Here is a 27,782-nt window from a genome sequence, read left to right on the forward strand (position 1 = left end):
AACATTTTTACAGCATTTTACACACTAAAAAGACTGCAAGATGTGATTACAAACTCATTGTTTTATTATTTTGCACAATGAACAAAAAGGATAATTTGTGTATTTGACATGAGATAATAAAGTTCATTATCACTTTTCTAGTTTCCACTCACTAGTTTCTGACTATTGAGTAGTCTTGGGTAGTCTGTAGACACCAGTGGACACAATAAGCTGGTGGGCTCTGACTTTCTTCTGCAGGAAAGCCTGCAGCTCATTCACATCCATCTCAGTGACACCAGATCCTGCTGCCACAAACATTCGCAGCATGGAGTGGATCCTCTCCAAAGTCATGCTCTCCAGGTTAGTCAGCATGGCCTGAATATAGGCCCAGAACAGCTGGGAAAATAAGGGAAAACAGTTTAGCATTGTCTTAGCATTAAATGGCAAATAATGTCCTGAGCAGTGTTGCATTACTGTTATGACAAGAGTTGTAAGTGTATAAATAACCTGTAGTTTCTCTTCTCTCTGCTCAGACTGTGTTGCAGTGTTGGAGTCTCCCTCCTCATCACTGTCTATAAGCATGACACTTCTGTCAGACCTCTCCCTGCAAGAGCTCGTCTCTTGCACAGTATATCGACCTCCGGCTTCCTCCCGCAGCACGCCCTGCTGCTGCCAAAGCGCCAGCTTCCTGCGCACCATCTCTTGTGGTACGCCAAGGACACCACTCAGCTCTTCCAACGTCCATGTTCCTAATGAGGGAAAACAAATAGTATTGGAACTTCAGGCTAACGAATAATCAGGATTGTCATTCATTTGCACTCTAGGTAGTGCACATGCTCATAATGCATAAAATGCTGCAAATATATTTTAATAGGTCAAAACCTGGAAACCAGTACAGAGACATTAGGTCTGTGGTTAACAGAATATCAAAATATTTTCACAGTTTATTCAACTACATCAAACACAGCAGTAATAATGTTACTAACAAGGCTTAATGGAACTACAGAGGTTGTCAGGGATATTAAACATCATCACACCAAACATAAAATGTCTACCCAGTTGTCCACTTTTACACCCTTTTTGTGTTCAAAATCATGGTTTTGCAAACAATTTTAACTAAGACTTTTAGGGCAAATGTTTTTGAAACAATGGTCGAAAGCTTAGTGATGGTGACATCAAAAGCAATTGTATTTAGGCTTCAAAATTTATGTCAATTATCATGAAAAAAAAAACATGCAAGAATCTTGAACTTTTGTAGGTCACAGAGCTAATAAACCATATTGGGTTTTTTGTTGAGAGACCCAGGATCGGCCTACTAAGGTTTCAGACTGGTCTGTATCCGGATTGATTGATTTCTCCCAAGTAATAAATAATAACTATAAAAAAAATAACTATTGTTGTTCATCCAAACTTTCAAAAGATTTCAATGAATAATAACTTTCTAGTCTGTTCTTCATACAAAACCTTTAACTTTAAAAAACTTTTATAGCACTTCTTTGTCATTTTTGGATCTTGACAGCCAGAGTTGATTTTCATTTTATGTGGAAAATTGCAGACATTTAGGTAAGTTACTTCTTTGTGCTCCACAGAAGAAAGTCAAACAGATTTGGAACAACCTAAGGGTGAAAAAATGATTTTGGTGAACTAATTCTCCACACCTTTGTCTTGGAAGTGTAAAATAATGGCAGCGTGAATGGGAGTCACAGTGAGGTTTGCAATCGTTCTGTCTTCCAGCTCCACATCCAGTGTAACAGAACCCAGGTGAGGCTTCCACCTCAGAGTCCTCATGGCCTGCAAAATAAAAAGAAAAAAAAATTGTATTTTGAACAGAACATTAGGATAAAGAAAAATCAGCCATGTATTATCAATGGCATGATTCAGAAATCATAAAGAACTGAAGAATCTAAACAAACTCTTGCTAATGTGCAGTGGAGGACGAAGTACACAAATCAAGTACTTGAGTAAAAGTACAGATACGTATAATAGAATATTACTCCAGTAAAAGTATAAGTACTCCTTTTTCAATTTTACTCGAGTAAAAGTACAAAAGTACTACATTTTTTGTGTACTTAAGTAAAAAAGTACTGAACTATTTTGCAATTTTATAAAGGCTACTTAATTTAATTTTATATAAGCATAGAATTTTTTTTATAATCCTACTGTTCAATTGAAAAAATCGACGCAAGACAGCGAAAACCTCTCCAATCTGATTTTGTGGCAACTTGGAACTCTTGCATCTACATTAATATTAGTCTGTTTGTTTCTTATTCCCAGGTCACCATAGCCACCAGATCCAGTCAGTATCCAGATCAGATGGTCACTGCAGTCCCCCGGATCCAGTCCAAACCTAGAGCAGATGGTGGATCAACACCTACAGCCGAATGTCAGCGGATACCGTGTCAACTAGATGAGCCCCAGAGACAGATCATCAAGAAAGAACTCCTACCCTAAACGGCCACCGGCACAAAGCCATGGGAGCCAGATGAGTCCTCCCCAATTTGACTTTGTTGCAATATGGAACTCTTGCATTATTATTGACATTTTATTTTATTATTTTAATACTGTAAGGTTGCTTTGACACAACTTGTATTGTAAAAAGCGCTGTATAATCTTGACTTGACTTGACTTGACTTCAAAAAGCCTTGGATTTTCCCAATATAACCACTAGCCTATATGGAGTCAAGATAGATTTTTGTTGTTGATATGGACTACGTTGACAAGAGTGATGTTCACTGTGAAGCTTACATTGCGATGCACCTGAGAGAAAACTGATTTGACCATCTCATTTTCACCAGTAAGAAAAGAGTCGTAAAGCTTGTTATTTTGCAGAACGTCACAGTTATACATGATATGAGAATAAGGCCTGAAGTAAGGAAGAAAAATGTAATTATATTTTCATAATATTTTTCTTTTTTCTCAAACATTGTCTGTGGTGTAAAAACACCCCTGGCCAAATGCCCCCAGAGGGCATCACTTCCCACTTTGATAATTACTGTAGTTAATTCTGAACATCACATCTTTTCTTTTTCCCACAGATGTAATCTGTCTAGGTGGTTGATTATAAATATTTGGACTTCATATCTGAAAACTTGTTAGCTAGACAGTTAGCATTAGCTAACAATTTTTACTTATTTTCAGTATAGTTATGAATAAACATTTATATCTGTCTACTAGGCTAGTCGATCCAAACGATATAAAAACAGATGTCACATAGGGCTAAATACGTAGCATTTTAATAAAACTGTTAAGGTTACAGCATCGAGGAATATGAACGTGCATGAGTTATTTTATTTAATCTGTGTTATGTTAATGTTTTCGTTTTTTGACCTAAAAAGAGACAATGATGTTGATGTACCTGCATTCAAGCATTTCAGAGGGCTTAAATACATCACCCCTTTACAGCAGATTTAGTTCGCAAACAACTGACAGTTACAATAATTAATCCTAATTAACATAACTTACTTTTCGCAGCATCACTCGCGCGCGCGCTCACAAGATCTCCCGGTTCTTATTTGTGAATCCAGTTGACTGGAGACTCGCTCTAAACGGCTCATTTGAATCAGCGAGTTGTCAACTCGAGAACAGCTGCAATTGGATCAGTCCAATTCGTGAATGAATCGTTAGTTGCGTTTTGCGAACCGATTGAAAAGAATCAGTTTGTTCATTAATCAGACACCGCTTCTGCGTCTCGGAACACGTGATATATTATAAGGAGTAACGACATGTTTTATGAATGTAGTGAAGTAAAAAGTACGATCTTATGCTTTGGAATGTAGTGAAGTAAAAGTAAAAGTCACTCAAAATAAAACTACTCCAGTAAAGTACAGATACTTGAAAAATGTACTTAAGTACAGTAACGAAGTACAACTACTTCGTTACTGTCCACCACTGCTAATGTGTTGAGTAAACACACTTGGGTCCTAAAACAAAACCACTGGACAGGAAGTACCTTGAGTTTTTCAAAGCGGTGTGTGTAGTCCTCCATGGCTTTAGATATGACCGTAGGCAGTTCCATCTTCTCCTCCTTCAGCTGTGGCCAGAACTCAGATGAAATGATCATGGCAGACAGCGGTAATGTAGACTGCTCCTCTACAGGAAGACGACTCTCTTCCTCACGAATATTAGTGTTGATCCGCCGAGAGTCTGCTACATCCTGCAAAGAAAGACAGACAGATACGTTCAATATAAATAGCTCACATAATGGAACTAAATCCATTTGAGGTCGCATATTATCATAACAGGATGACTGAACTAAGGGAAGTACATTTGTCGACCAGAGTTGAGAAGAGCCCAAAGCATACCTTTAACATCACCTCACAATAATGCATGTGGGACTCGCCAAACCTCAGTTTCAACAGCTCTACGTTGCGAATCTCTCTATAAACACAAAAAGGAGGGAATTAAAGTACATAAGTACTGTACATATTAAAAACCTAGTAAACAAACAGCACTCTCCATTTTACTTTTGCTTTAAAGTGTCCTTCATCTTTTGTAATAGATCATTATACTTTGCATATGTCAATAACTCAAAACTTACTGCCCAACATTTTAACTAGGCTGAAGCAAGGTTGTAAAAATGAATCGGTTTCTAATTCTGCAAATTTCTCACTAATACATTTACATTAACATTTGAGAGATTTTTATCCAACATGACCTAAAGTACATTTAAGGTATATATATGTTATTAACATTTAACAATTTATACATTCATACAATTTATACTTTGGAATTTGAACACATGCATGTGCATCATCAATAACAACTACTTTTATTTCTCAAATTAAATAAAATAATTTCCAAACATTTCTTAATATTCAAAACAAAAAACTGTATAAAAAGAGACCCTATCAACAGTCAATAAAATGTTCAAAAGCAAAACAAAAAGAAGTTCTTTACTCAATGTCTTTAAAATATTGATATTAATACTCAAAATATTCAATTTCTTTTTTCTTAGTTTTATATTTATTAATACTATTTATTTATTTATTTTCTGTTTGTAGACTGTTTATAATGTTTTAAATATTTGATCATCACAACTGTATGCTTTGTAAAGAGGTTGTTATTAATGGATGGAGCTTGTATATAGCAGTATAGATTTACTGTCCTCTGAAAATAACTCAACATATAGCCATTATTGTCAAAATAGCTGGCAACAAAAGTGAGTACACCCTAAGTGATAACATCAGTATGTTGTTTAACCATGCAAAGCCACATGTCCCATTCATCATGTATATGTTTTTTTTCTGCTTGACAGGACCATACAAAGTTGTGTATCTTAGATTAGAGCAGTTAAAATTATGTGCTTTAAGTACAATTCTCTCATACTGACCACTGGATGTTCAACATGGCATCTCATGGCGAAGAACTCTCTTGAGGATTTGAGAATTAGAATTGTCCACAAAGATGGCCAAGGCTATTAGAGGTTTAGTAGCACCCAGAAACTGAGTTACACTACAGTGGTCAGGGTCATACAGAGGTTTTCCAAGATGGGCTCCATTCAGAACAGGCCTTGTAAGGGTCGATCAGCGAAGTTAAGCACTCGTTCTGTGCATCAGGTGAAGAACCTGGCTTCAAAAAACAGACACATGAGTGCTGCCACCATTGCTTTAAAGGTTGCAGAAGTAGAAGGTCAGCTTTTCAGTGCTCAGACCATATGCCGCACACTGCAACAAGTCGGTTTGCATAGGCGTCATCCCAGAAGGAAGCCTCATTTGAAGCTGGGTCACAAAAAAGCCTGCAAACAGTTTGCTGAAGACAACCTGTCCAAGAGCATGAATTACTGGAACCATGTCCTGTGGTCTGATGAGACTATAAGATAAACTTGTTTGGCTCAGATGGTGCCCAGCATGTGTGGCGATGCCCTGGTGAGGAGTACCAAGAAAACTGTGTCTTGCCTACAGTCAATCATGGTGGTGGTGGTAGCATCATGGTCTGGGGCCGCATGAGTCCTGCTGGTACTGAGGAGCTTCAGTTCATTGAGGGAAACATGGATTCCATTATGTACTATACATTCTAAAGCAGAACATGATGCCTTTCAGGGGCAGTCGTGGCATAACGGTGAGAGAGTCGGACTTGTAATCCAAGGATTGCGGGTTCGAATCTCAGGTCCGGCAGGTGAGACTGAGGTGAGACCCTTGAGCAAGGCACCCAACCCCCAACTGCTCCCCCGGGCGCCGCAATATGGCAGCCCACTGCTCCAGGTGTGCGCACTTGGATGGGTAAAATGCAGAGTACAAATTCCCTTCCCCTTTCCCCTTTTAGGGGGCAGCCGTGGTCTAATGGTTAGAGCGTCGGACTTGTAACTCAAAGGTTGCAGGTTCGAGTCTCAGGTCCGGCAGGGATTGTAGGTGGGGGGAGTGAATAACCAGTACTCTCTTCACCCTCAATACCACGACTGAGGTGAGTCCCTTGAGCAAGGCACCGTACCCCCAACTGCTCCCCTGGCGCCGCAGCAATGGCTGCCCACTGCTCCGGGTGTGTGTTCACGGTGTGTGTGTGTTCACTACTGTGTGTGTGCACTTGGATGGGTTAAATGCAGAGCACAAATTCCTAGTATGGGTCACCGTACTTGGCCTCACTTCACCTCCTTTCCTTTCCTTTCCTTTCCTTTCCTCCAGAAACTAGACCGAACGGCAGTTTTCCAACATGATAATGATCCCAAACACACCACCAAGATGACAACTGCCTTGCTGAGGAAGCTGAAGGTGAAGGTGATGGGGTGGCCAAGTATGTCTCCAGACCTGAACCCTGTTAATCACCTGTGGGGCATCCTCAAGCGGAAGGTGGAGAAGCACCATGTGTCTAACGTCCAGCAGCTCCGTGAGGAGTGGAAGAGGATCCCAGCAACCTGTGCAGCTATGGTCAATTCCATGCCCAGGATGATTAAGGCAGTGCCAGATAACAATGGTGCTAACACAATATATTGACACTTTTGACAAGTTCACTTAGGGTGTACTCACTTTTGTTGCCAGCTATTTTGACAATAATGCCTGTATGTTGAATAATTTTAAGGGAACAATAAATCTATGCAGCTATACAAGCTTCACATTGACTACTTTAAAATACATGCATGTTTCATTTCTACAGTATTGTCCCTTGAGAAGATATACTAAGATGGTTGCTGAAATATGAGGGGTGTACTCACTTTTGTGACATACTGTATATTATTTCACATGTCAACGAATCATTACAAAGGGTGTTCGCATGTGTCTTAAAGCTACAGCAGTAAAAACAATTAGAGAGGATGGTAAACACAAAACACAAAATGTAAAAAGTGAAAAGTTGATTCAGGAGCGCTAAGTGAAGGATTATAGTGGAAGCAGTGTATTATATGTTTGGGTGTTTAAGGTGAGTTACCTGGCTGTGTTGTAGTTGAGCTGATGCAGAAGTCGGTCAGCCAGTACAGTCTTGTACTCATTAATGAAGATCTCTTTACTTCCATAAATGCTGACCAGAAGACTGATGATGTCAGAAGAGCGCCGTTTAGAGCCGGTTTTATCTACAGAGAGAAAGGCAGTGAGAGAGTTGAAATGTGGATTACCTGTTAGGACTCAAATTTCTGTGACTGCAGACTGTATTGACTTGTTTGTATTCTGCATTGACTGTATAAATTTGACAGAATATTACACCAGAAATATCCTAAACTGGCCATGAAACTCGATTTAGCATTATTTACTTTCAATATTATTATTATTAACATTAACCCTAAAAAAGTTGGCAGTTTACACTAACCTGTGAGAGCATCAGTGGGATCTGGGGTCCAGTCCTCTGGATCACTTCCCTCATCTTCACTATCCTGCGTCTCCAAGGTAACAGGGTCAGCTCGAGAGAGCTCATTGGCTAGATCAGTACACCCCTCTGCATCACCTGTCAGACTGCCCACTATCTGACGCACAGTGTCCTCACGCGTTCTGTAATTTCCAACATTACAACAACGGATTAACCACCTCAGTAATGGAACTGGTTTAGTGCAGTGACGTAGACAAACCTGAGATATTTGCGAATGGGTTGGCAGGCCACTTGCAAGATCACCATAGAGGGGTCAAGTTCTCTTAGAGCTTTGATGGCAGAAATATAAACAGTGATAATGTCAGATGTGTGGACTCCTAAAGTGGAAAAAGAAAACATGATGAAGGTCAAAACATTTTTACACTTGAGTATTTAGCGATTGTGAAAACTGATTGAATCACTGACCTGGATGCAGCAGTCGTGTTTCAAAGGCTGATTTGAGGGAGGCAAGAAGCTGCTGCCTCTGATTGGTCCGTTCCAGACAGAACTTAAGATCCTCAATGGCAGGAATAGACTCTGGAAAATCTGCAACAATTAAGCAGAAGAAAAAAAAATTCCCATGAAACAAACCAAACCAAAACCAAAATGAGATTACACATAATATGCTACATAAATGGAGTTTCATTCTCACCTCGTATGATGCTGAAGAGCTCTTCAATTCTCATGTTTACGTAGATACGGCAAAAGAACTGGTGCATGTGACAGTGCCACCGCTGGAGGAGAGCATTGGTTGGCTGACCCGTTGTGCCATCTGTAGGTATGGCATTGCTCCCTACCTCTTCCACCTTACTGGCAAACACCCTGCTCAGCCATCCCAAAACCTTCCCCAACCACTGGAAATACAGTGATTTATTGGTGTTATTTAGATGAACATCCATCAATAAGACTTAACACAATTTCTTAATTAACATTACTTTAAATGGACACTTTAAGCTTGAAAATTAAAATGTAAAAACAAATCCACCATATTCTTAAAGCCAATTAGCTCAAAACTTTGCTTATGTTCACATATGAAAACAAACATTTAATCAATTTATTTTGTACGTTTGCCCACTAAAAGAAATGATCAGTCTATAATTTTAATAGTAGGTTTATTTGAAGATTGAGAGACAGAATAACAACAAAAAATAATCCAGAAAAATGCATTTCAAAAAAAGGATTTGCATTTTAATGAGTGAATAAGTATTTGACCCCTTTGCAAAACATGATTTAGTACAGCGGTTCCCAATTCCAGTCCTCGCGACCCAACGCTCTGCACATTTTGTGTGTTTCACGCATCGCTTCCGACGTTTGTTCTATTCCAACGTTGCTGCCCTTCGAAGTGGACATCACAGGATATTCCGCCATTATTCATTAGTTCGAAGTGAGCGTATGTGTTCCATTTGAAGTTAAATTTTAATTTAAATAAATTTAAAATGCATTTATTTACAGATGCACTTATGTCACACTTCTCTAGTAAATTTCATCTGTGTGTGAAGACGCTACATGCGGTGGAGTAGCGCAAATATGTGAATGAATGTTTGGAAGTATAGTAAACAGATTTACCCCGCTTAGGGAGCAGGGAGCAATGAACACTTTTGCAGGGACCATGTCAATCGGATCGCAGTTCCTGCATGGACCTCACTTCTAATGAGCTGGTTATCTGAATCAGGTGTGTTAACTAAGAGAGACATGCAAAATGTGCAGAGCGGTGGGGCGCGAGGACTGGAATTGGGAACCGCTGATTTAGTACATGGCGGCCAAACTCTTGTTGGCAATCACAGAGGTCAGACGTTTCTTGTAGTTGGCCACCACGTTTGTACACATTTCAGGAGGGATTTTGTCCCACTCCTCTTTGCAGATCCTCTCCAAGTCATTAAGGTTTTGAGGCTGATTGGCAAGTCGAACCTTCAGCTCCCTCCACAGATTTTCTTTGGGCTTAAGTTCTGGAGACTGGCTAGGCCACTCCAGGACCCTAATTTGCTTCTTCTTGAGCCACTAATTTGTCATGCTGGAACACCCATCCACAACCCATTTTCAAGGCCCTAGCTGAGGGAAGGAGGTTCTCACCCAAGATTTGATGGTACATGGCCCCGTCCATTGTCCCTTTGATGCGGTGCAGTTGTCCTGTCCCCTTAGCAGAAAGACACCCCCAAAGCATAATGTTTCCATCTCCATGTTTGATGGTGGGGATGGTGTTCTTGGGGTCATAGGCAGCATTCCACCTCCTCCAAACACTTTCAGCCAGTTCTTCTCTGTATCATTCAGATGTTCATTGGCAAACTTCAGATGGGCCTGTACATGTGCTTTGAGCAGGGGGACCTTGCGGGCACTGCAGGATTTCAGTCCTTCACGGCGTAGTGTGTTACTAATTGTTTTCTTAGTGACCACGGTCCCAGCTGCCTTGAGTTCACTGACAAGATCCTCCCAAGTAGTTCTGGGCTGATTCCTCACCGTTCTCATGATCACTAAAAACTCCACAAGGTGAGATCTTGCATGGAGCCCCAGACCAAGGGAGATTGACAGTTATTTTATGTTTCTTCCATTTGCAAATAATCGCACCAACTGTTGTCACGTTCTCACCAAGCTGCTTGGCAATGGTCCTGTAGGCCATTTCAGCCTTATGTAGGTCTACAATCTTGTCCCTTGGACAACTCTTTGGTCTTGGCCATGGTGGAGAGTTTGGAATCTGATTGACTGATTGCTTCTGTGGACAGGTATCTTTTATATAGGTAACAAACTGAGATTAGGAGTGCTCCTAATCTTAATATAATTTTAGCCTGTTACCTGTATAAAAGACACCAAGGGGCCCGAAATCTAGCTGATTGATAGGGGATCAAATACTTATTTCATTTATTAAAATACAAAAACATTTCTTTCTCTCACTGTTCAAATAAATCTACCATTAAAATTATCTGTTACATACTTCTACTGCTTATACTTTGGGTTAGGAATCTACTGAACATCCCCAAACCCCCAAATAAAAAAAAATAAAAACTGTAGCGCTTTTACTCTTGTATAACTTACTTTTCAAAAGATAAAAAGTGTATGTTATTAAATAATTTATCGTTAAATAAACCTGTCAAACGTTAGAATTTGCAAACTAAAGTTTTGTGTTGACAAATAAAACTCATTTCAAATCTACATGGATCAAGTTATACATTTTGGACTCTTAATGGAATTTCTACAGAAGTTTAAATCCTTGTGATTAAATCTAAGCATCAACATTCGTGTCAAATTGAATTAAATGTGTGTACATCATTGAAGTCGGTGAGAAAAGAACTCTCGTATTCTCCCCTGCAGCGCTGCTCCATCCTCTGCTCTATCAGCTGGTGTAGGATGCTGGTCACGGCCTCTGAGCTCACGCGTTCCAACAGCTGTAGTCTGGAGCTGAAATTACAAAAGACATTTATGAAGACATTATATATCCTATTAATCCACCTTTCCAACAAAGTCACATTGGGATGTTTGGAAGACAACCATACTGCTTGTGTTATTTTTAAAGTATGCATCACACAACATGCAAGTATTTCTGAGGGAAGTAATCTCTTTTGACTCATCTGATCAGACTTCCATAACATTTTTACCAAAATAAATAAATAAAATTGGATTAAAAGTAGGTTCATATAATATGTATTTTTTTTACAATAATCACTCATCTTACAAATAAATAAATAAATAAATAAAACATGCCTAGAGAGTACACACTTTCCCTGCGTGATGTATTCGGTATTCTTCCACGTTGTCTATGAATATTATGATGTTTTATGCTATTGAGTATACAAGAATTTTACAATACCTATTGTTATCAGAATGGTACTTCTCTTTAACTCACAGTATGTGGCTGAGCTCTTGAAGCTGCTCCAGAGCTTCCTGACACCAACACAGGTGAGGTAGGCTGGCACAGCCTGGGCACAAACCGCCTTCATCATGTTCTGCTGTGCCCTCCTCAGACTCCACAGCTTCCCCTGCGTGACTCATGTGCACAGAGAAGGTGCGGCTGTAAAATTCCAACACATGCTCTTGCAGCACAGGTGGAGGGGAAAACAGTAGAATGGCACGAATGACAGAGAAAGCTCTCTCAGCTAGACCACGGGCCCCTGGACCAGACAGACCCCCACGGCTCTCATCCTGCCATGAGCCCAGTCTTTCAAGACCATCTTGAGAAACAAAAAATGGAGAGTAAGATTAACAGAGTAGATTTACATTATGGAAAAAAAATGAAAGGAACACAATATGTCTAAATATCTAGGTGAAACACAATGCACCGTTTTAGCAATCCTTCTAGCGATACAACTTTCTGCAGATGTTTTATTCATTTTACAAACACAATAGCTAAATGTTTAAATAGCTCTGCTCGCAAATACTACAAAATGGAAAAAAGTGATGTTCTTCCTTAGTATTTTTGTCTTGTTTTCCAGCTCAAATGTCTTAAATTAAGATATTTACTTGTTTTCAATCAATCGAATTTGATTTAGATTTCAAGTTTTTATACCCCATTGCCCAATACATATGTTCTAGTTTTAAGCATAAACTCACTTTTGTTGTTTCTTACACTGTAAAAAGTTTTCACCAGTTTCTACTTAAAAACTTAAGTTCAGCAGCTGCCTTAAATTTGACGTAAAAACAACTTAAGTTATTTCAACTCATAAGTTAAATTAACTCATTTTTATTGTAATAAGTTAAAATGACTTGTAGTTTTAAGCTGACTTAACTTAAAATTTTAAGGCAGCTGCTGAACTTAGGTTTTTAAGTTGAATCTGGTTCAAACTTTTTACAGTGTAGCCTTCATATCTTTATTTTGCGACTCAAGTAAATGTATTTTGATTTAAGGATATTTAGATATTTGTTTTTTAAAACAAGATAAAAAATGCTGAGGAAATATTTATTTTTTGTGTGCATACAACATTTAATGCCATGAATTTTTAGAGCCTTTCAGCTCTAATTTGTCCTCAATAACAACAGTTTTTTTTTTGACAAATGTACAGTTCTTGAAACATGAAGTGAATTGTGGCTAATTTAGCTGTTAACACTCCCAGGTTGTCAATAATACTTATTACATTATATACGTACTGTATATATACAGTAGTCAACATTTGAAGTGAATCAAAACCTTTAATCAAAGTTGTCCTAAAACCAAAACAATACCCATTTTAGGACAACTTTGATGAACTATTTTGATTCACTTCAAATGTTGACTACTGTAAAATTATTCAGACACCAGATATAATTTTTGATATCTGTTACAAGTGGGTGCAAGACACTATAGTTTATTTATGTAAGTGAGGATAGCAAAATAAAGTAAACTGTGACATATTATACCCCAAAATACTTCATACAGTGGACTACCAGTAAAATTGATAAAAATTTGGGATCAAAATTATTCTGACACTTTGACCTAAATCTTTTTGTTTAAGTGTTTTTTTCTTGAACTGCTAATGTGAACTTTTTACACCACAGACTGAACAAAATTAACTATTTCTTTGTAATTGGTCAACAAAGTAATGATAGTTGCGTAAATACTGTCATACTAACAGTTCCAATCCATTACATACATTTCTATCAAAGTTATCTGACATCATCAAGACGGATTTGTTCTGACACAGTTTATTATATTTTATTACCATTTTCTAAACTATAACTAATTAATTGTAATAATGTGAGAAATGTTGAAGGTGTCTGAATAAATTTTGGTTTGAGTCCGAAAGGTTGACAACAACTATGCTAAAGCATCTTGATTAATGCATTCCAACCACCAACAAACAAGTGCATTTTAAACAGTCCAATAGTTTAGTGTAGTTTTACAGTTTTTCTAATTAAATTCAGCTACAACACAACTGCCACAATAAGTACACCCTATACCTGTCTAATATCAGTTTTTCAGATACACATCGGCTGTTAAAATGTAACTAATACAGTTGCCATCGAATAGGGCATGACATACCAAGGAAAGGCTGTAGCTCTTGGAAAAGTTTTCTGAAGGCTTCTAGTAAAGCCTTTGCCCCGTCCCTCTCCTGTGACTCCCCCTCTGGCTGCTTAAGCCCCGTCCAGAACTCTGGAGCAACAGAAGTAGTCAAACGCACCTGCAGAGTCTCTAGTAGCCAACCCTCCACATACTGACCCAATCCATGTATACCCAGCAGCGCCAAGGCTTCAGAGAGAATCTCATCAGTTGAAGCATTTGGTGGCACAGGAGACACCTAAAGAGTCATATTTGGATTCCAGCTTTTGAAAGGTACTTCAACAATGCTATTAATCATGTCCAAGTACCAAGGTACTCGTTTTGTTAATAAAGCTACCATTAGAAGCTGGATTACTGCCTAGTTACTAGGCCTGTCACGATAACAACTTTTTGTTGTGCAATATATTGCCCCAGAAATAATTGAGATAAGCGATATTATTGCCATTTTCAGACCATTTTATGCCACTGAATATATAATCATAATATAACAGCATTATATTGCAAATGCCTACAGCTACACACTTTCAAATGACAACAAACATTTAATTCTTATAAATATTTTTATATAATGAAAATTAAGTATGAAAATATTAGATACCTAATAAATAGTAAATAAACATTTTCTAACAAAAGTGCAAAGTAACAAGTAGAAAAAAGAAAAATGCACAACGAACTTGTATGGAGATTTTTCTCTGTAAATTAATAGTGCACACTATTCCTGATAAACACAATCCCTACTTAGCGGTCAGATGTCCGTATGCACAAAGGCACAGATCCCTAAACAAGGCCATATCTGCAGATGAATGTTTTTGTTTTTTACATTTGAACCAACACCTAATGACTACACCACGTTATGTACGAGATGCTGCAAAAGGCACAGGCGCAAGTGGAATGCAAAAAAAATATAGTGACATTAATGGGCAATATATTGCGTCACCAAAAATGATTGAGGTCATGTACATATATTGTGCGATAAGTCGATATATTGATTATTGCGACAGGCCTAGTTGCACCGTAATATGTCAAACACTCACCAGTGCAGATGTCACTGTGTCCCAGGCTGCTGAAAGTCCCTGTGGTATTGACTGCACGTCGTTCATTCCGTCTCAGACTTTAAACAATACTCAAATACCCTGGGTTAAAGGTATAATGTTCTGTGCCGTTACCATACGTGGATTTTCATTTTACTCCGTGACTGTTTAATCCAAAATCATATGATCAAAGCCATTTATATCTTCTTTATTTATTACGCCGACAAATTATAGCGCTTTTCTTTAAACAACTGTCGCGCGCCGATGACGACACGTTGACGGATGTCGATAATCATGTAAATTAAAAGTTGTTCGTAAAAATAATAAAAGTGGTAGCAGTAGTAGTACTAGTAGTAATATCAATAATAATATTAATAATATTGTTGTTGAAATTATTTATAATAATTTTATTAATAATGAAAACCATTTTTATACAAATGTATCCTAAATTCTAAAATAAAAGTCTAACGGAAACCGTTGTGATGACTCCTCTTAAACGTTCCCTTGGAAACAGGAGGGAGACTTGACTTAACCGCTTGTGGGCTTCTGGAATGTTTTCTTTAAAGTTACTCCCCTCGCAGATGTATGCCATTTAATACCCGGTAAAGTTCGTGGCTTGCTAATTTAAGCAAGAATCTGACCCAGAAGGTACAACCAGCAAACAGACTTCACTGCTAAGCTGCATGAAACGCTTTTAGTGATTAAACTAGTTCAGACGGGCCTTTTCTTGTAGTTAGCGAGCTAGCCTGCTAGTCAGAATGACCCAGCAAGGAGCTGCACTGCAAACCTACAACAATGAGCTTGTCAAGTGTAAGTAGCTATCGACCAAGATGTGTCATTTTGCTGTCGGGGCAACGTAGAGTTTCTTTTTGATATTATTTTCTTCTAGTTGTATGTACTTGTTGTGGATAGTTGGAAGAAACTTGTATGGAGCTAGTCTACGATGACATTAGTAGTCATTATACTAACTTAGAAATGATTAGAAGACTAGTGTGACACCTATCAACCAGTGTCTTTTTTCCTTCCCTGAAAGAACAGCTTTAATATCTGCTTGCAAAGAAGACGTGTGTTTTTGTGAGAGACATAAATATGATGTCCTTTCTGGAGAAATGCAAAGAATTCTTTAAGTGGGTTTAAAAAAGTATTTGGACAGGTGCATGCCAATGTCACTGCATTGAATAAGTCAGTCAGATCACAAGTCAGTTGTCTTTCAAAGTTGATACAGGCTCTCAGCAAAGTAACCACAGGTGTGTAGATCATCACAATAAGTAATAACATGATTCACCAACATATGACAAGCTTTTTTTATATTGGTTTTGAACATTACATCTGTTCTAGTTTAATTATTTAAAATAAATAAATTAAAATACAAAAAAATGTTGTTTTTGAAAAAAGGGTTCTTATGCTATTTGTCCTATTTGTCTTAGTACAAACAGTATTTGTATTTCATATTGATTTTTAAAAGACGTGTCTTGTGCTTATGGTGGTTGCATTTATTTGATCAAAAAAAAGAATACAGTAAAAACTGTAATATTGTGAACTATTACAATTTATTTAAAATAACTGTTTGCTTTTTTAATATACTTTAAAATATAATTTATTCATGTGGTGGCAAAGCTGACCTTTCAGCTTTTCAGCCATTATTACAGTGTCACATAATCCTTTAGAAATCATTCTAATATGCTGATATATTGTCAGTGTTGGAAACTGTTATGCCACTTAAAATCTTTATTGGAAGTGGTGACACTTTTTGAGGGTTTGTTGATAAATAAAAGTTTAAAAAAAACTTACTTTACTTATTCTTCTATAAAATGCTGACCCCAAGCTTTTGAACAGTAGTGTATATTGTTACAATATAGTTACATTTTGAACAAATGCTGTTCTTTGTAACATTTTCTTCAGCAAAAATCCTGAAAAAAGTTTCACTGGTTCAAAAGTATTAAGCAGCACTACTGCTTCTAATGTTGATAATAAATCTGCATATTGAACACTAAAGACTGGAGTAATGTCTTCTGAAATTTCAGCTTTGCCTTTATAGGAATAAATTATATTTTAAAGTATATTAAGATTATATTAAGGTTGTTTGAAACGGTAACTTTTTTATACAATATTACAGTTTTTATTTTTATTATTTTTAATTAAATAAAGGCAGCATTGAAGAGCATAAGAGACTTAAAAAGTATATATGCACACACACACACACACACACACACACTGTAGGGCCTTGGGCCACAAGTTGGGAACATTTTTGTTTCACAATCACTGAACATGATGTATTAAAATTCACATAGAGTTACATGACTGCTTGAATTAGTGGTTGATAAAGTCCTGCACTTTATTGCTCTAATTAGTAGGAGGAACTGCTGAGCAAGCCCTCATCTGCAACTTATACACACTCCCTTTCAGCTATAACAACATGAATGTAAAGAAATGCGAGGAAAACACTGTCAAGACATTTTTGGCATGTGCCTGAGACAGCCTTTTAATTTTTTTTTTAATAAGTGGCCCTTTTAATCCTTCTTGTCTTGCTCAGGTATAGAGGAACTGTGCTCTAAAAGAGAAGAGCTGAACCGGCTGATCCAGCAGGAGGAAGCGGAGAAAAGTCGCCTGCAGCATGATATCCGTGTGCTGACAGAAAAGCTGAGTCGTGTGAACGAGAGCCTGGCACGCCGCCTCGCTGCCCGTGCTGACTTTGACCGCACTATTGCGGAGACAGAGGCTGCATACATGAAGGTAAGGACACATAAATGTTTTTGTACAGGTGAGAATTTTACAGTGGGAGAGGATTTAAAACTTCATGTATTTAAAAAAAAACACTTGTCTGAAACCAAATACCTTTAATGAAAATTTTAAAACATTTCTACAGTTAATTAATTGATTTACTTAAAAATAACACAGTACTAATGTTGGCTAAGCATTATTATTAGCTGATTATGGCCACGTACACTAAATTTTGTTGTTAGTTCTCTATTTAGTGCTTAATCGTGTTCTGCACACACACAGTTAAGTAATTTATGGGAGCAAATTGACCCAAAATTAAGGTAGTGACAACCACATTTGCTGTGTGTATGGAACCGTACTGAACAAATACTTGTTAATAATGTATTTAAATTAGGGCTGCGTGATGTGGCCCAAAAACTATCACAATAAAATTTTGTCAATATTGAATTTCTTATAATAAGTGCTCCTATTATGCTATTTTAAAGGTTGTTCATTTTGTTTTATGAGTCACCTAAAACAGGTTTACATGTATGCAAGGTCAATAAAAAACATTTTTTTTCTCCAAAAATAGATTTAATTTAACATCTGTAAATATTGTAACAACCTCATATTTATAGGGTAAAATCAAACTATGCTTATTGAGTTAGGACTCTACTTTTATTAAAATTAATCTTTGGTCATCTATAGTATCACACAATTAGATCACGATAACCAAAGGTAAAACCACACATAGCACCTCATGTAACTATATGGTTTGTGTGGTATTTGTATGAAAAACAGTAGCCTAAATACATATGCACAAATACAGCTTAACAACCATTGCTCCTTCAATACATTATATATATATGTCTACATTAATAATATAATAAAATGTCTTATGTATGCTGCTGTTCAAAAGTTTGGGATTAGTAAGATTTGTAATGTGTTTTTTTTTTTTTTTTTTTTTTATAATTCTCTTATGCTCATCAATGCTGCATTTACTTGATCAGAACATTGTAAAATTACAGTTTAAAATGATTGTTTTCTATTTTAATATATTTGAAAATATAATTATTTATTCTTGTGATGCAAAGCTGAATTTTTATCAGCCATTACTACAGTCTTCAGTGTCATATGCTGATTTTTTACCTTTATTATAAATGTTGGAACTGTGATTTTTTTTTTTAGGATTCTTTGATGAATAAAAAGTAATAAAAAACACAGCATTTATTGAAAATAGAAATCTTTTCTCACAATATACGTTTTTGCTATCACTTTTTTATCAGTTTAACACGTTTGGTGAATAAAAGTAATAATTTCTTTCAAAATAAAAATAAAGAATAAAAATTTACTGACTGCAAAATTTTACATGGTGGTTTATGTTGTTACAAAAGATTTCTATTTTAAATAAATGGTGTTCTTTTTAACTTTAACTTACTTTATTTTAGGAGTCTTTATTAAATATCACAGGTTCCAACAAAATATTAAGCAGCACAACTGTTTTTAACATTGATAATAAATCAGTATATTAGAATGATTTCTGAAGGATCTTGGGACACTGAAAACTGGAGTTATGATGCTGAAAATCCAGCTTTGCATCACAGGAATAAAATATATTTTAAGTATATTCACATAGAAAAGTTAATAATATTCCACAATATAACAGTTTTTTTTTTTCAGAATTTTTGATCAAATAAATGCAGCCTTGATGAGCATCAGAAACTTCTTTAAATATCAAAAGTCTTACTTATCCCAAACTTTTGAATGCAAGTGCTTTGATGCATTTCAAACACTGCATAAATCCAAGATGTGGGTGACTTTGTTTCTTCGATAGAACATAAACGAAGATTTTTAAAGAGATAGTTCACCCAAAAATGAAAATTTGATGTTTATTTGCTTACCCCCAAGGCATCCAAGATGTTGCTGACTTTGTTTCTTCAGCAGAACACAAACAAAGATTTTTAACTCAAACTGTTGCAGTCTGTCAGTCATAATGGCAGTCAATGGTTACCAAATCTTTAAGAGTAAAAAAAAATATACACAGACAAAACCAAATGCGGCTTGTGATGATACATAGGTCTTAAGACACAAAACGAGTGCAAAAAACAGAACCGTATTTATATCATTATTTACCTCTGATCCACTGCAACATTCTACTGTCCTGAGCGTGTTCACCCAGCCGGCACGTGATGCGTCAATGTGATCTGCCGTAGTAGATGCATGCGCGGAAGCGATCTGTCACACATATACGTCACTCATTGTTTACATAGTGCATATTGGCCTCTCAAAATGTTAATTACTTGTGCTTATCCTGATTCTGGCAACCGATTAAAAACTAAAAGATTACGTTTCCTTGTGCAAACTCATCTGGGAGTGTTGACTTTTCACCGACTACATTGCCAGAGCATGTTGATGCGTCATGCGCCGGCTGTTGTGAACGTGCTCCATACAGCTGAACGTTCCGGTGGATAAGACGTAAAAAATTATATAAATACTGTTCAGTTACTTGCACAGACCGATCGTCATGTATCTCAAGACCTCAGTGTATCGTCACGAGCCACAGGGTATAATTTGGTTTTGTCTGTGTATGTTTTTTTTTAACTCTTAAAGATTTGGTAACCATTGACTGCCGTTATATGATGGACAGACTCCAATGGTTTGAGTTAAAAATCTTTGTTTGTTTTCTACTGAAGAAACAAAGTCATCTACATCTTGGATGCCCTGGGAGTAAGCAGATAAACAAACTTTTAATTTCTGGGTGAACTATCCCTTTAACTCAAACAGTTGCAGTCTGTCAGTCATATAATTGCAGTCAATGGGACCCACGGATTTCAGAGTCAATAAAACATATACAGACAAAACCAAATGAAACCCTGCGGCTCATTGAAATCTTAACACACAAAACAATCTGTCTGTGCAAGAAACTGAACAGTATTTGTATCATTATTTACCTCTTATCCACCGCAATGTCCAACTGTCCTGAGTGCGTTCACAACAGCCTGCGCATGACGTGTCAACGTGCTCTGGCATAGTAGACACATGCGTGGAAGTGATCTCTCTGTACTGTGAATACGCTTGACAGATCGCTTCCTACTATGCCAGAGCACGTTGACGCGTCACACTCAGGAACTTCCCCTTTAACAAACAAAACTGGAATTGGAAAATAGGAAATATTTTCTTTGAAAAACTAAAATTGGAATTGTTATTTTGCTGAAATTCTAATGATATGTCACTTGCATAATAATTGAAAACACAGCCTATGTCCCAATGTGTATACTATCCATCCTAAATTTTGTGTGATAGTAGTCATTTTCTATACTATTTAGGGCAGATGGAGTAGATAGTGTGCACATTGGGATGCAGCGATAGTGTGTGTAGTAGTAGTAGTAGTAGTAGTAGTAGTAGTAGTAGTATTTTTTGGTTTAAATGTACCTTTTCTAGCATTTGCTATATTAATAAACCCCAGCCTTTTTATCTATCTGTGTGGTGTATATCTATGTATTGTTTGACTAAACCTCTCCTCTCTGTCTCTCTCAGATTCTTGAAAGCTCTCAGACACTTTTGAGTGTTTTAAAGAAGGAAACAGGGAATCTGACTAAAGCCACTGAACCAAGAAGCAGCAAAGATCATTGAATAATACTGAATGTTCCTATGTGTCTATATTCTATTCTTCTCCTCTCTCACTTCTTCTTTCATTTCTACCAGAATTTCCCTCTTGTAATCACCACACAAAATCAGAATGTAAATTCTCGTTCCTATTTGGAAGGTCTGTATGTAATGTATAGGTTTATAAAATGTTTTGATACGGATTAGTGTTTAATGCAATGCTTTTATTTAAATGTAATGTTTTAATAAAGATATATTGTGAAATTGTTTTTATACGGTATTTCTGCATGTAAATATATCCTCAATTTAAACTGTGAACACTTCATAGCCTTAATTTCTTTATTGAACATTTCCTTGTGTTTGACTTCCCCCCCCCCCCCTCTAAATTCATCAAAACCAAATTGTACATTTAAAGAAAATAGAAAGGATGAGGAAGTTTTAACATACAGTACATTAACCACCAGAGCAATGAGCAGCTTGACTAGAGTTACAGGAACTAATAAGCACTTGAAGTGGCATTACATTTTAAGACACAAAAGCAATAGTTCCCAACCCTCTAAACGTCTAATATACTTTCCTCAAGAATATTTCGTTTGCAAAGAATATCCAGAGGATCTATTGTATACTGGGACGATAAGCCAAGTGCTAAAGTGACATAGTTAGTATGTACGGTAAGACTTGGTTGAATTCTAACACTTGGTGAAATATCCTTATTAGAACATTCTCTTGATAAAATTTGCCCTTAATTATGTGACATACACTCTTAAAAATAAAAGTGCTTTGCGATGCCATAGAAAAAACCTTTTTTTGTTTAAATGGTTCCACAAAGAACCTTACCATCTGAAGAACCTTTCTGTTTCACAAAAGGTTCTTTGTGGCAAAAGAAGGTTCTTCAGATTATAAATGGCTAAAGAGATGGTTCTTTAAAAAACTGACTGAATGGTTCTTTGTGGAACAAAAATGAGTCTTCTATGGCATCGCTGTGAAGAACCTTTTAAAGCACTTTTATTTTTTAAGAGTGTACAGTATAAAAAAAACTGAGTTCAAAGGCTTTGTTCAGACAGGCAGCAATACAAAAAATGAAAATATCATTGTTTTTGCAACATGTCTCATACTCACCAAGGCTGCATTTAGCAAAAATACAGTAAAAACAGTAATATTGTGAAATATTCCAATTTAAAATAATCATTTTCGATTTTAATCTATTTCAAAATGTAAAAAAGATATGAGAAATAATTTATTTATTTCTACAATGGTAAGGCTACGTTGTCAACAGATAGTTTAAACAAATATCATTAATTTGAAATACACATTTATCTGTAACAATGTTAAAGTTTTCACTGTAACTTTTGGTTAATTTATTGCATCCTTGCTGAATAATAGCTGTCCATGTCTGGTATATCTAGGTATACCATATAGTGACTACACTGTTTGAACAAATGGATTAAAATTCACTACCTTCAGAATAACAGCACAGACAGTCGGTCCTAATAACTAAATTAGAAAACCAAATCAGGAATGTGTTCAGTGTGAAAAACACCAGTGTCTTAAAGAAATCAGGAAGAAAATATTGATCAGCAGTTTGAAGCTGATAAGGACTATAGCTGGTGCTTCAAGTCAATGTTATGTTCCCAATGTACACATAATATTTTTTGTAAAATAAATTACAATATGAAAGTGATATTAGATTCCTGAAGAGCATTATTCCAACCAAGAGCTGCGTAAGGTGCAAAATAAAGCAAAAACAAAACAGTGCAAATGCATGAATACAAAAGCATAGGACTAAGATGTAAGCTGTCCTAACAACACTCATGTAACTTTGTACATGATGTCAAATTATCAAAAAAAAAAAAAAAAAATGCTCAAGCACCTTGGTGCTACTGTTTGCCCTGTGACTAAAAATATGAAAAAGTGATAAAAGATACATGAAATAAATTATGAAAACTTCATCCTGGAGTGTACAAACTATACATCAATACTGGTCGGAGAGGCTGAGGAGACACATGAGCAGATACGCCAAAGTCATTTAACAGATATGACACACTCAAGTCAATTGGCATTGTGTGTATGTAGTCTTCATGTTTCGCACACACATGGCCCATGCATACAGTGTGCCCACTCACAAACCCATCATAACTAAAACTGACCGCTCCCCATTCGTACTGCAATGTCCAGTTCAAAACACACAAGTATACAAACCTAAGCATGAATATTGACAAACTGACATACTAAAGCACATGTAGGTCAATCCTAGTGCAGTTTCGCACAGCATAAATCTCACAAAACCTAGCAAGAACACTTCCAGGTCATATTTCACTCCAAAAGTGACAGAATAAATGGATGTTTTGGATATTTTGCTTAAGAGACAACCATAATGTGAAAAAATTATTAATACAATGAAAACGGTATTGCAGTATTTACTGTAAAAACACTAGATTAAGATAATGAGAATCATTGAGAATATTGGAAAAAATCTCATGTGTATTATGATAAATAATATGAAATAAGAACTTAGGAAGGAAACATGTTTAAATAGTAGTCCTACAAATTGTCTTAATTTCATTTATGCAGTATAATATTTTATTTATTTTTCATTTTGGGGTGAAATGTAACCTGGGAATGTCTTCACAAGATTAACTTGCATTTTTAATTGCATGTGTGATCCAATTATGATTATTATTTTGAGTGGTTAATAAATTCTATTACCATAAAAAAGAAAAGCAAAATGAATGAGCTTACCAGCTCACCAATTAAGAGCTGCTCTTCAAAACAGATCTAGAATCACTAAGTCCACAGTAACATGATGTTAGTATTTCAGCTCTATATTATATTGTTCTGTGCATTAGAAATGTCTACCTTGAATGGAACACAGACATACAAAGGAAACATATTAAACTAAAATGGAGGACTTCTATAGTTTGGGAGTCATGTCAATACAGACCTACACATGCACATACAAAAACATCACAAAGGACAAGGATTGTGGCACCCTTTTACCAGTCATACATAAACAAGTCACTTATTTCATTTTTTGTTGCTTCACCCTTCTATTGTCCTCTTTCTGGAGTCCCATTACACACACTCAAGTTTCCCTCTCTATTTTAAGAACAGTCTTTTATCTTTCTCTCTTAGAAATTTGGTCACTTTCATGAGGTGAGGATTACATACGTAAAGCAAGTATGTGATGGAAGAATGAAGTTCAAGAGTGGAATGGCTGTTTGAGCCATTTTCCATGTTAACAGAGTCCATCACAATCACAATCGGTTGCAACAGGAGGTCAAGGTGAGTGACACATCCACTGCGTGGATCAGCGATGAGGACAGTCCTGCTGTTGACGATGAAGGTGTATGGACATGGAATACGTAATGTACGTTTTTCGTGGTGGTTGCTACTGGTCCCATTGTTCTGGAAGTTGTTTCTTTGCATCCAGGCTGGTGCTGGCAGGCAATGGTTGGTCCCGTATTTTCCAGATGTCTGGAAGGTTTAGAAATAGAGGGCTGGTTCACTGCTGAAGTCTGACAGTGAGGAGCTATCAGCAGGTGTCAGCTGGTGAACAAAAAAAGAGAGTGTGCATGATGAAATATGCAATTTTGTCAGGATTTGGTTCTTTACATGTCATTACTGCTGCTCAAGGGTCTCTTGAACCAAAGTATTAAACTTGGTGTACCATTTGTGCAATGGAAATAGAGTAATCAATAACTCAAACTTTCTGACTCAAGGTCTGGTTTAAGAGAGATGCGCCATCTATTTTCCAAATAATCTTAAGCTGATAATGACTGGTAATACATCTCACTAATAATAGTTCCATCAAAAACAACTGACAATAACAAACCCTAAAACGTTTGAAGGGACAGTTGGGACCAAGTCATTGTTTTGCAAGTCACAAGTAAGTCTCGAGTCAAGTCCAGAGTCAAGACAGACATGTCCGAAGTCAAGACAGGCAAGTCTAAGTCGAGTTGCAAGTCCTCAACTTTAAGCGTCAAGTCCTAAACAAGTCATTAGTGCTGTTTGCACAAATTAGTGTCTCTGTATTAATTACTACGGTAAATTTAAAGTCAATAACAGTATAGTAGGTATAATTATAAAAAAATATGATAATTAGTGGTGTTTCATTGAAGAATTAATCATTATTTGTGAACAAATATAGGCCTAGTTGAATGAATATTTTATCTTAAGTCCACTGTTTCATTTATTAAGGATTAAGTGATTTTAATAAATCAATTTAGTTAAATAATTAATAACTTGCTAATATGTAATACAGACGTTCATTTATCACCACCTACTGAAATAGACATAGCTTTACTGACATGATTGTTGGGTATTATTTACGGTATCTACAAAACATTTATGGTACTTGATACGTTTATACAGAACATTAATTACTGGGCAAAGAGATACATAAAATGAATCGGAAAAGTAAATATATAACAATAGTTATAACATATACAAATGTTAAATAAAAATAAGAAACCAACAGTGAATGGGTTTAAAAGCAAACTGGATGGTAAGTTTTCTTATAGCTCTATATAATTTTAAGTTCTTATATAGGGAATTCCTAAATCAAATCCTATTGAGAACAAATAGTTCAAATTTAATGCTGTCACGGAGACAAGCGCTTGTTAAAACCATGGCGCTGCATAAAATGTTAATAATTAATTTTAAAATCTAGAGGTTGAGTTAATATGTCCAGTTTATGAGTTTGGCACAAGCCTAAACTGAACGTGTCTGGCACCACACCGTTCAGCAGGTTTAAGAAATGAGGCATGCTAAATTATTCACAGCAAAACTGTAGCTATTCAGATACACAAATAAATGCAAGTAAATGTATTTTGTGTTTTAAACAAGTTCATAATAATCACAGTTGATGGCTTAGTTTAGGGGCTACCATTTAGTAGAGTCTGTCGGATTTACAACATCAAAGTGAGTGGCTGGTAAACAGGAAGAATAGAGTGAACTGTATATGTAGGCTACATACGACTGTTTGACGTGAAAAAAAAGCCAATATGCTGCTAATAATTTAACCAATTATCAGGTTACTGCTGTACTGCTGTCAATATACATCGGCATTTCTTCTTCTTATTATTATAAGTGGTTTATAGTGATTATGTGTAATTTAAATGTTTAAAACATTAAATATCCTAAACATTATGTGGATAAAAACAATACAAGCGCTCACTTAGCAAATCCCTCTCTGGCTCAGGTGCAAAAGCTGCGCTAATCATACCAGTGTGATCATATGCTTTAGTATCCAGCCTATATTGATCAGAACTCTGTTTTTTTTTTTTTTTTAAAGATAGGCTATAAAGACTTGCCGAGTCAAAGTCCAAGTCAAGTCTCGAGTCATTGCTGTCAAATTCTAAGTCTAGTCGCAAGTCTTTGATTATGTCAAGTCAAGTCACAAGTCATCAAATTTGGGACTCGAGTCTACAACTTTTGTAACATTTTAAATGTCTTTACTGTCACTTTTGATGATTATCAAAAGTGTTCTATCCTTGCTGAATAAAAGTAATTTCTTTAGAAAAATAAAATCTTACTGACCCAAAACTTTTGAATGGAAGTCTGCTACTTGTTTGCAGTTTCTAAATGTGCTAAATGTTTGCTTAAATGTTTGTATGGTCATCCCATTGTGACTTTAAGAGTGACTACTGTATTCTGTAGAGACACATTTTAATATATTTAAAAATGTACTTTATTCCCTAGTAAAAAAGCAATAGATTTAAAATACATTTATTTTATACGAAGTATATTTCAAGTCTTTTACCATATTTACTAACATATCTCTTGAGACTTACTGATATAAGAATTGTAATTAAACTTCATTTGGAGCACTACTGCACATTTCTTAATATTAAGCCTAAAATATGTTTTAATGTCACTATTGATGATGATCTTTAAATAATATTGGTCTTTAAATGTTAAATATTTAAAGTGTACCTAAAGTACCACAATCAAATATGCTGAAGTATATCTTTAGTTGGACTTAAGCACTACTTCCGCACAATTAAAGTGCATTAAGTACAAAATTAGTTGTTCCAATTTAGCAGACTTTAAGTATACCAGTTTAGTATACTAAAAGTGCAATTGCAGGGTATTTTTATTAAGTGCATAATATGTACATGTATTTGTAGTACACTAAGCATTTTTCTTTTATGCCAAAATCTTTAGGATATTAAGTAAAGACTACAGTAAATATATCAAAACGTAATTTTTGATTAGTCATATGCATTGCTAAGAATTTCAGATTTTCTCTGTATTTTGATTTTTTTGCACCCTCAGATTTCAGATTTTCAAATAGTTGTATCTCGGCCAAATATTGTCCTATCCTAACAAACCATACATCAATGGAAAGCAAATTATTTATTTGACTAATTATTTATTACTAATATCATTTACCTTTATGACTGTTTTTTTCTGGTCCAGGGTCACATATAGGATTTTTTTTCTTATTATCACAACCTATTATTATTACAGTTAATATTTGCTATATATGCTCAATATTTTTATGGAAACTGTGGTACATTTTCCAGGATTCTTTGATAAATAAAACCATAATTAAAACATCAGCATTTATGTGAAATAGAATCTTTTGGAACATTTTAAATGCTTTACTGTCACTTTTGATGACTATCAAAAGTGTTCTATCCTTGCTGAATAAAAGTAATTTCTTAAAGAAAAAAATTCTTACTGACCCCAAACTTTTGAATGGAAGTGTGCTACTTGTTTGCACTTTCTCAATG

At 36.0% G+C, this 27,782-nt stretch overlaps 3 protein-coding genes across 3 annotated transcripts in view; 1 reads left to right on the forward strand and 2 right to left on the reverse strand.

Annotated features, from left to right (window-relative positions):
- On the reverse strand, positions 1-14,997 carry anapc2 (anaphase promoting complex subunit 2). Its single transcript, XM_073841053.1, has 14 exons — positions 14,743-14,997; positions 13,691-13,946; positions 11,582-11,906; positions 11,004-11,136; positions 8,399-8,600; positions 8,173-8,292; positions 7,967-8,084; positions 7,711-7,889; positions 7,336-7,477; positions 4,281-4,356; positions 3,929-4,132; positions 1,638-1,770; positions 487-728; positions 1-375 (listed from the first exon to the last, which is right to left on the reverse strand). Exons 1-14 carry the CDS (start codon positions 14,806-14,808, stop codon positions 163-165), a joined length of 2,409 nt encoding a protein of 802 aa, XP_073697154.1. The 5' UTR covers positions 14,809-14,997; the 3' UTR covers positions 1-162.
- Positions 14,998-15,256: 259 nt separating this feature from the next.
- ssna1 (Sjogren syndrome nuclear autoantigen 1) lies at positions 15,257-21,314 on the forward strand. Its single transcript, XM_073841080.1, has 3 exons — positions 15,257-15,549; positions 17,273-17,472; positions 20,977-21,314. The coding sequence occupies exons 1-3, from the start codon at positions 15,498-15,500 to the stop codon at positions 21,070-21,072; spliced, it is 348 nt and encodes a 115-aa protein (XP_073697181.1). The 5' UTR covers positions 15,257-15,497; the 3' UTR covers positions 21,073-21,314.
- Positions 21,315-21,370: 56 nt separating this feature from the next.
- The window catches only part of tprn (taperin), a 29,857-nt gene continuing 23,445 nt past the window's right edge, over positions 21,371-27,782 (reverse strand). Inside the window, exon 4 of the mRNA XM_073841079.1 lies at positions 21,371-24,591. Within this exon, the coding sequence (XP_073697180.1) occupies positions 24,529-24,591 (63 nt within the window). The 3' untranslated portion in view covers positions 21,371-24,528. The remainder of the gene's footprint in view (positions 24,592-27,782) is intronic.

The sequence above is a fragment of the Garra rufa genome, chromosome 5 (assembly GCF_049309525.1).
Source record: "Garra rufa chromosome 5, GarRuf1.0, whole genome shotgun sequence".
Taxonomy (NCBI): Eukaryota; Metazoa; Chordata; class Actinopteri; order Cypriniformes; family Cyprinidae; genus Garra; species Garra rufa.

Excerpts from the sequence above, each read along its gene's own strand:
- anapc2 (XM_073841053.1), bottom strand. The coding sequence starts at position 14,808 with ATGAACGACGTGCAGTCAATACCACAGGGACTTTCAGCAGCCTGGGAC. Across the intron at positions 7,478-7,710 it reads TCCCACTGATGCTCTCACAG|ATAAAACCGGCTCTAAACGG; the intron begins GTTAGTGTAAAC and ends TTCTCTCTGTAG. Across the intron at positions 376-486 it reads AGAGAGAAGAGAAACTACAG|CTGTTCTGGGCCTATATTCA; the intron begins GTTATTTATACA and ends TTATTTTCCCAG.
- ssna1 (XM_073841080.1), top strand. The coding sequence starts at position 15,498 with ATGACCCAGCAAGGAGCTGCACTGCAAACCTACAACAATGAGCTTGTC. Across the intron at positions 15,550-17,272 it reads CAACAATGAGCTTGTCAAGT|GTATAGAGGAACTGTGCTCT; the intron begins GTAAGTAGCTAT and ends TGTCTTGCTCAG. Across the intron at positions 17,473-20,976 it reads CAGAGGCTGCATACATGAAG|ATTCTTGAAAGCTCTCAGAC; the intron begins GTAAGGACACAT and ends TGTCTCTCTCAG.